Genomic DNA, 9,206 nt, shown 5'->3' with positions numbered 1-9,206 from the left:
ATGGACGGACAGATGGGTGGATGGATGGACGGACAGATGGGTGGATGGATGGATGGATGGACAGATGGATGGACGGATGGATGGATGGACGGACAGATGGATGGATGGGTGGATGGGTGGATGGATGGGTAGATGGGTGGATGGACGGATGTTGCCGTTTTGGCCAAAAACCAGGTAATAAAAACAACCACGCCGCTGCTACAACTCCGTGATTCAGTTAAATTCCCCACAATCCTTTGCTGCATCACTGTCACATGACCAAACATTTCCTCTCCTTTCCCACTCATGAATAGAAGCTGCAACAAGGTGGAAATTAGCATCAGTTGTTTTACTTATTGGAGCGATACCGATATGCTAAAACTGACCGATACCAATATAAATGCTGATATATCGTGCAGGTCTAACCTTTCGCCTGGTTTCCAAGGAAACAAACCCGCAGCAGCTCTGACCTCCATCTGATCTTTCCCAAACTCACCTGATGCATTCACAGACTGTGAGAAATGCCATTGTTTGGTTCTGATGCATTCAATTAACAGGAAACAAGTCATATTTTCAGGATCACACCTGCAATTGATGAGAAAGTTGGTCTTTTTTCTTTTCTGACTGATTCACTTATGCATCACAACCCAGAAAAGCTTTTTAGCTGCATGTTGACATTAGCAGAAAACATCCGTAAGCAGTTTCTGTTCGTCTTCTCCTCCAGGAAGACGACGCCAAAGTGGCACAACAAGTGAAACCGTCTCTAAAACTGTGACGCAGAACAGCAGACAGAAGGTGACGCGCAGCTTTTAGCAGTAATATAAATCTGAGGGAGGAAATTAAACGTGGGCATTCCTGTAAAACGTGTCTGAAACGTTCTTCATAAACCCGGCTACAGAAAGGTCCGGTAAGCTCTTAAGCCCTTTCTCTAAAGCTGCTCAGCTCTCTGCTCACCGTTTCATTCTTTCCCAGCTGAATCAGCTACCGCAGTTTACAACTGCAACCCACTAATGAGAGTAAATATATCAGCTGGAGGCTCGGTGACGGGCTCACAGGCCGGCCAGCTCAACACAGACACCACTGTCCCACTTCCCTGACCTTTGAGCTCCAGTTGCACACAAACCATTTCAGATATGGTGCAGCACATCAGCAAGGCGTTGTGACAAATATAGGTCATCTAATGGCAGCCTGCCTCATTTTATACCCATCATGCACGGTTGAGCCGGCCTCAGCAGAGCCTGGAGCCGCTCAGCACCGTCTGGTGAAACGGACGGCGCGTCGGGACGAGTCCACCGATCCTTCGGTGGTCCAGGGAACAAAAGGCCTCCAGCCGACATGCTGGTCTTTTTCAGAGAGCGCACAGCTGCACATGTGCTCACAAGCAATAACCCACACCCACGACATGACTTCCTTTTTATTCTGTCTCTCTCACACAGCCTCATGTTGAGCCCCAGGCTAAACAGTACGTCTGCTCCCAAAGCTCTGAAACAGCAAACATGTTTGTTGCAACTTCCATGTTGACTTTCTAGAGCCAACTCTAAAAAAATCCTATTCTGAGACCATTAAATAAATATAATCAAAACATTTTATCTTCTACTTTCCAGCCTCTCGTAAACATCTGGCAACTTTCCTCCAACTTCCTGGGACATAAATACGGTCTGACATTCTTCAAAGTTGGAAAGACAAGAAAACATTTCATTGGAGTACGGCAGGCTTTTGATTCATTTTTTGTTTTACTTTTGTTGAATAATAATAAACATGGAATACCTATCCAGTGAAACATGTAAAGAACAGTTGCACCACATTGTCTTTATTATTAGAGAGCAAGAACTTATAAATCCAAACGTGCAATAAAGCGATGTGCTGGAGAATCCTGCAGCGTTGGACCTTCAGATGCCCCATAAAGTCCAGCTAGTCTTCAGCCTGGAGCCAACATCAGCTGGCTGGACCGCAGTCAGGCAGCAGGGCCCCCAGTGTGGCCCCTGTTTTTACAGAAGTAACAGCAACTCTTCATCATATCTACCAACACACAGAGAAATCGACTCCAGCCCTGAGAGGGGAGAAACGCCGCAGCGCGAGCTGCTGGCTCTGAAAGCGGCAGCAGAACGCGACTAAAGGGCGCCGTCTGGATCCAGGATGGAGATGAAACCCAGAAATCAGATGGTTGGTGGAAGGAGCAGCTCAGGTTTGGGCGAAGGCAGAAAATAACTTTTTTATACAGATTTATTTAAGAGTCGTTAAAGACCGACTTCAAAATGTAGGTGCATCATCAGGGCAAACACTGGATTCCTGGAAGTAGTAAAAACACAAAGCAAGAGCAAAACGCATGTTTTTAAAGCTAAATAAGCAGAAAAATATGTTGGTGTTTTAACACAAATGCAGGTTTTTAACTGAGGCTGCAAACAACAAAACTAGAAATAAAATGAAAACTCACAGAAAACCTCCCTCAGGATAAAATATGACATTTATTTAGCAAGACAAATAAAAGCCCGCAAGATTTAGAAAGTCAACAAATAAAACTATAAGTGTCAAAGATTTATCTTATTTCCTCTCTCAAGAAATCATTTAAAAAATCTAACTGAAATGGCACAGGCCATTACAGAGTTTACCCTGTTAAGAGTTTTTCCAAATGTCAGATTGTCAACATGTTGGCTAATGATTAATGATGATTTTTAGCCATTTAAATTTTCTGATATTTAAACTTTTACTGCTGCTCAAAACCAGAGCCAACGATGCAACCCGTCTTTAAAACTCCAGTTTAATCCATATGCAGCCCTGCCGTTAGTCCTGCATCCGGTTCCTGGTTTTAGAGGAAAGAAATCATCTTTTCTTTGCTACAAGTGAGAAAACAGCCCAATTTCTCCACCATAGCAGAACATCAGGGTTTAAAATTCTGTGTTTGAATTTTAGCTCGGATATCCAGTCGCTTTGTTTGAATGAAACTTTTGCCTTAACAGCAATATTAATATCAGATATCGATATCGGCCCAAAGATTCGCATCGGTCCAATCTTAATTCCAACCAATCTAGTACTGAGCAATTATTTCAGGTTGATATTTTTAAATCAACAACCAGCAAGAATAACAAACAACAGACAAATTAACATGCGATATCAACTTATGGATAGATTTTGAACCAATCATGCCAAAAATTAGCATTTTTAATATATCGGTATCGGTTCTAAAAGTAAAACTGGGCCGATATTAACAATAACTGTTTCGTTCTTTTCTTAGTTTCGTGGTTTGGGAGGAGATTGGTCAGATGATCGGTAAATATCAGTTACCAGCCATATTATCAATATTAATATAATCTCCAACAGTCAGACCCAATGAAAATCCAACAATGTGTAAATATGGAGCACCATAACGTACAACAATTAGTCTCACAATCCAGAGACGACACCTTTAACTTCAGGGCTGGCCAGATTAAGCAATGGAGGGTTTTAAGATTAAGCTGCAGAGAGAACAAGCATCCAGACCGTGTGGGTTGTTGTGAAAGAGCTAGCTGCCATGTCATGAGAAATACGACTGAGTCATAACCGAACGCAGGCAACAACGTTTGCAGAAATACCTCTGACTGAAGACGAGCGATAGCTCCAACTCATTCAGCCTCGCTGGGACAGAAATCCTTCACTTCCAGGGACAAAAACGCAAATATTATTTACATAAACACACATGAAGCCAAATGGAGAAAACTGTGTGGAAGGAAAAAATACTGAGAAGCAATAACTTGAAGTGTCTTCCACACGGCCCCCAATGAAGCTCTGGTCCTTTCCCCAAGCATCACCCTTCCACCGCCGTGTTTCACAGGACGTAAGCTGAGCCCAACACATGATGACTGGTCACTTTTATTTATTCAGAAGAGAAACAGGCCCACAGCATCACAGATTCTCCACCGTACCCAAGCAGGACTGAAACGATTAATCATGATCAATTAAGTATTGAAATATACTAAAGTTAGTGACTAGTTGGTTACTGAATTAGTTTCATTAATAGATTAATCATGATTAATCATTTCATCTCTAATCATGATGTGGAAGCAGGAAGGGTGTACTTAGTTTTAACTTGGTTTTATTTCCATCTTGTCTTCACCTTCGTTTCGTTTCTGTTGTGCGTTTTCAAATGACTTAAATTTAAATAATTTCAGTACTTGCTAAAGTCTAAAACTGACATTTTACTTCCCGCTTTGCTAACTCTACAGCTCTTAAGCACTAACTGTAATGAAGAACCTTCGTTTAGTTATCTTAACGAGGCAGAAATGTGTTTTTATCAGTGCGTGGTGTCAAACGCTTATTGAGCAGGACTGTTTTCCACCATCAGCCTCCATGTCTCCCTGTAGGCCTGATTCTGATGAATCAGCTGAAAAACGGCCAACCCCGAGGCCTTCTGTTCAAAAACGGCAGACATCAGTAAACGCACCGATCAAATGGATTAACGAGGACGAGCCCCTTGTTGCCATGGTGACGTTACACAGAGAAAACTGCCCGTCTTACCGGTTAAAATGCTCATTTTTTTTAGCACAAACCGAGTGAAAACGTTCAACAAAAGGAAGTAAAAACGACTAGTTTCCAAATTTACAGACAGAAAAATTAATGTAAAGTTACTTCTGGTTGCCATCAGCTTGGGTGTGGTTCAACAGCAAAGGTTCAATCCAGCTGCAACAGGTCTGTGTAAATATTAAACACCTCCCTTCATCTGCTTCATATTTGAGTGTTAATGGAGCCTGGTGTGGACAGGAGGCCATAAACAGCCGGGCGCAAAAACCCAGGAGGAGTTTGACTGACTGGGAAATGCAGCTCCTCCTTCTGCAGCTTCCCAACTTCTACTAGATGGAAAACAAACAGGAATAAATCAAAATGTAAAGTAATTAAAATGGTTAGAGAGGGTGATGACACACGCCCAGAATATCCTTTAGAAATAGGAGAGGAAGCGTTCGGTGCTCTGCCAGCTGCAAGCCTGGGATTCAGCAGGAAGAAGGCCTTTTGTTAAAAATTCAAATTCAAACTATTTTAGGCCGGAGTGTCCCTGAGCTGGAGGCGGGCGATGCTTTCAACAGACTCCAGCTCCTCAAAATAAGCAACAGTTTCACTTAAATAGACATTTTTCTGCTAAATTATTCAACAACAGACAGATTTGTTGTTTGTAATCCGTTATTTAGCTTCTCCAATGCTTGTTGCGACGTCTTGTTTGTCCAGTCGGTGCCTCTCTGGTGTTTCGGGATGCTAATGCTAACTTGTACTTTGTGATCCCAGTTTGTGTCGCCTCGCCTGCAGAGCCAGTAAAGATGCGTTCAAACCAAAACGCAGCGCTCTCAGAGGCAGAGGACGCAGCAGGCCAGCCTGACGAAGCACATTTAGCAGAGCTGCAGGTTCAACACGGCGGTGGGAGGAGCTGGGCGGGCTCGCATCAAATGGATTCATTATTGATCAGCAGAGAGAGGAGGTTAAAAGTCTGCAATGTTTCTGGGTTTTTTTAAACAAATTGATGATTAAATCATGCGTTTTACTTTGGCGGCACCCTGTTATCCCGGTTAGGGATCGGTTCACGCCTCCCCTCTGCTCAAACCAAACCGTCCTCAATGAGCCGGAGATTAGCAGCTGCTCTTCGCAAACGGCAGACGGATTCTTCAGGAGCATCACAAAGACCCGATTCTGAGCTCAACGGATGACAGGGCCGCATCCAGAGGGCCCCCAAAGGGGCCCACTGACCAGCCAACACAATCTTTGTTATTATGATCATCAAATAGACATGCTAGCTCAATATTGGCACCATAAAAGTCACTCAAATTTGTTCCTTCCTATTGTAAAACTCATTTATTTTTACAAAAACACATATATAAGTTGGTATGTAACTACCCAATTGCAGTGATGAGAATTTTGAAAAATAAAGTAAAAAATTATGTTTAATTTTACTTGAAAATAAGTTTATTTATTCTTTTTAACCAACTAAAGATTTTCCTAGTTTATGCTTCCAACCAAAAATCAAAAGATTTTAAGACGGATTTAATCAAAAAATTTAAAAAAAGGGTAATTTCAGAAGTTAAACATGCAATATGAAAAATATTTTTGTGTCAATGCTTAATATTGGCTGCAATGATTTTCAATGGGGAAAAATGTTCTATAATAAATAACATTAATTTTTGGCTTAATAAAAGCACAAGTACAAGCTAATGCATTAACATTTACTCAAAGCATTAAAAGAGGAAGATTATTTTTAAAAATAATTCAATAAAGTTGAAGATGAGCAACTATTTAAATGGCCACACACGTGTTTAAATGTTATTTTAATAATATATCAGCTGTAGGTGCTTTACAGTACATTTAAAAAATGACTTCTTGAGTAATTCAGGAAAAAATGACTTTTCATGTATTTATTGCACAGACTGACACATTTAGTGTTTATTTCTGCTTATTTTGAGCCAATTAAACTTAATTGGCTACAATCATCAGGAAATAAAAATCCTACACAAGCTCAATAAAAAAATTTATACTTTTTAAAAAATACCAGGATTTTGTAAAGTATTTTCATTTCTGTGCGCTCAATACTTGGTTGGGGCTCCTTTTGCATGAATTACTGCGTAAATGAGGCGTGGAATGGAGATCGGCCTTTGGATACGATGAGGATCAGGAAGTTGAGATTGCTCTGCCTTCAGTCCAGACACCTGAATTTACTTTGCTTCATAATACTCTCCATTTTTTTTAAATCACACTTTATCCTTCGACTAAACTTTCCATTAATATCTTTGGATTGTTTGCAAAAGTGTTACGTTTTTAAAAGTAGAAATGAAATGCCAACAAATGTCCTGCAGTAGATGCAACATTTGCTACTCAAAGAGTTTTATTTAGCTAGTGACCCTGGACTGATTTTGTGCAGCGACTGGACTGCAATTCAAGAATAAATTAAATAAATTAAGACAAAGGTAAAATTTTAAAATAAAATCTACTAAACAAAATGTTAAATGCAACACAAAGTGATCATATAGGAACAAATCTACCGATTGACTTATTCTCTAAAGACACCTTGTTACGTCCAAGTCTGCTTTTGATTTAACTTGGCTAAATACATCAAGTGTAGAAAATAATATTTCTTGGCCTGCGAGTATTTTTGAACTGACGATTTCGGCCCACAGACTGTAAAAGAAACTATTCCATTTGTCTCATGGAGTATAATTTCAGAGAAGCTGAATTTTGGGTTTTCATTACCAGAAATGTTTAAATGAATAAAACTAAGAAATAAACAATTAGATCTTCAGATATGATCAACATGGCCATTGAGGACTGTGGTCAGAAAAATGGGAACATCTCTGCAGATCCCACACATGCTGGACATGAACTGTTTAGACTTTTACCGTCCCATGGTGTGGTGATATCAGCCTGTACTTAGTGGTAATCATAGCCAGACTGTCTGTGATTTTAAATTTACTTACATGGTCCTGGTTCCGGTCGTTCCCAGGCAGTGCCGTCCGTAAAGACATTGTTCTTCCCTGAGCGAGTCCTCCAGGCGATAAATAAAAATAACTGGGGAATCAGTTTTTCCTTTTGTTCACACTTTGTTCCAAACAAGACCAAAAAGAAATCCAGGGTTAGGAGAAATAGGAGAAAGTCTTTACAATCCTCATTTCTTACAGTCCATGAAGGCAGCACAGGTCACCCAGACGGTGATCCAGATTAAGGTGATCCGTTAAAAACAAACCGGTAACCTCCACCTCATGATGTCTCCAGCAGAAATACCCCTCCTCTAGATTAGCTCCCCTCCCACCCCCCACCCCAAACCCCCACCTCACAACCTCTACCGGATCATCTCCCTAGAACCGGGCCGGACCTTTAAAACAAACCCAGATCATCGGTTTCCATTCAGCTGCATCATCCCGAGGTGACGAAAACGAGCACAACATCCAGGAGGAACCGGGGGCTGATTCTGGGGGGAAACCGGGAGTTAATGCCTCCTGTTAGCCGGCTAGCCTGGCAAAAATCACGGCTCCGATTAATTAAGGAGAACCAGAACCAGCTGAGGATGCGTTTGTGGACGCCGGTGGAAAGCCTCGGCCTCGGGATGTAAATCAATGACCAACTGCGGGTGTGTGAAAGGAAAGCGGCCGCCTCTGAGTCAGTCCGTCCCCCCGGATCTTCTCCTCGGTCCAGTCCGCCCTTTAGCTCCTCTCATTGTCGCGGTGGAAAGGAAACTCACCGGAGTCGGTTCTCTACGTGTCAAAAACGAAATAATTTGTGTTTCTCAGAGGTTAGAAGATCTTCTTTTATTTTAAAAAAGGAGGAGAGAAAACGGAACCTCGCTGCGTTCAGCCTCGGTGACAATAAGGGAGGGAGGGACGTCAGCAAGAACAGGCTGGGCTGCTGCCTTCAGGTGCAGCGCAAGAAAATCAGAAAAACCGCGTCCAAGGCTGATGCTGCGTTCCTTTATGCTCGGACGTCCGATTCTCCGCGTTCAAAGACGGAAATAGCAACAATGCTGCGTTAGATTTATTCTGAAAGTCACAACTCGATTGTGGGAAGATAATTTGTCTTATTGACCCAAACATTAACGGAACATGTTAAAAATAAATAAAAAAAAAACTAGCATGTAGAGCCAAGGGCTTAGCTATGTACTTTCTGAGGTGGATGCCAACACATTAGCAGCTGTAACTACAGCACACAGTTCCAAGACAACAGTGATATGCCATTTTTAAAAAACCTTTTTTTATTTATTTACCAATAATTGTTTTATTCAAACATACACACTTGTCCTTCTTGTTCCTATTAGCATCCTATTTATGCTGTCCTCCATTTTAAACATACATGTTGTTTAATTCCGACTCTGACACAAGTCATCTGGAAACTACCGACGAAAGAAGAAACAAAGCGACCGGCCATTTTACTACTAACTAAAGCTAACCTGAATATTTACTATTCTATTATTTTAAAGACCAAAACGAATAAAAAAGTACAAATAAATAAATAGCAAAGAAATATGGAGCTAAACTAGGGCCATAACTTACAGTGAATAGATAAAATTCATGAATACTTGAGACTCCCTCTGAAAACCCTTATAGCTGCTTATTTTAGTTGTTCAAACATCAAATATACCTTAATATGCATTAATATTCAGTAGAAACTGCCTTAGCTCTCTAAGCTAATTTCATGTTAGAACATTTGGGATGTGCTGCAAAAAAAAAAAAAAAAAAAAAAAAAAAAAAAAAAAAAGCAAATTATGAATAATTTGGAGCTACATCTCT

At 40.9% G+C, this 9,206-nt stretch overlaps 1 protein-coding gene across 9 annotated transcripts in view; it reads right to left on the bottom strand.

Annotated features, from left to right (window-relative positions):
• The window catches only part of LOC106947983 (MAP/microtubule affinity-regulating kinase 4-like), a 69,198-nt gene that overhangs the window by 57,871 nt on the left and 2,121 nt on the right, over positions 1–9,206 (bottom strand). For 4 of the 9 annotated variants that reach the window (XM_015033398.1, XM_015033418.1, XM_015033427.1 and 1 more), the window contains exon 1: positions 7,404–8,318. The exons of 1 other annotated variant lie outside the window; for it this stretch is intronic. In XM_015033398.1, the coding sequence (XP_014888884.1) occupies positions 7,404–7,451 (48 nt within the window). In that variant the 5' untranslated portion in view covers positions 7,452–8,318. Of the gene's footprint in view, positions 1–7,403; positions 8,322–9,206 lie in introns of those variants that run through there. 4 more of the 9 variants (XM_015033391.1, XM_015033407.1, XM_015033368.1 and 1 more) reach the window with 3 other exon arrangements.

Source organism: Poecilia latipinna, unplaced genomic scaffold (genome assembly GCF_001443285.1).
Source record: "Poecilia latipinna isolate Pla-1442-1.1 unplaced genomic scaffold, P_latipinna-1.0 Scaffold15, whole genome shotgun sequence".
Taxonomy (NCBI): Eukaryota; Metazoa; Chordata; class Actinopteri; order Cyprinodontiformes; family Poeciliidae; genus Poecilia; species Poecilia latipinna.
The sequence above is the reverse complement of the archived record's forward strand: the minus strand, read 5'-3'. Positions and strand labels throughout refer to the sequence as shown.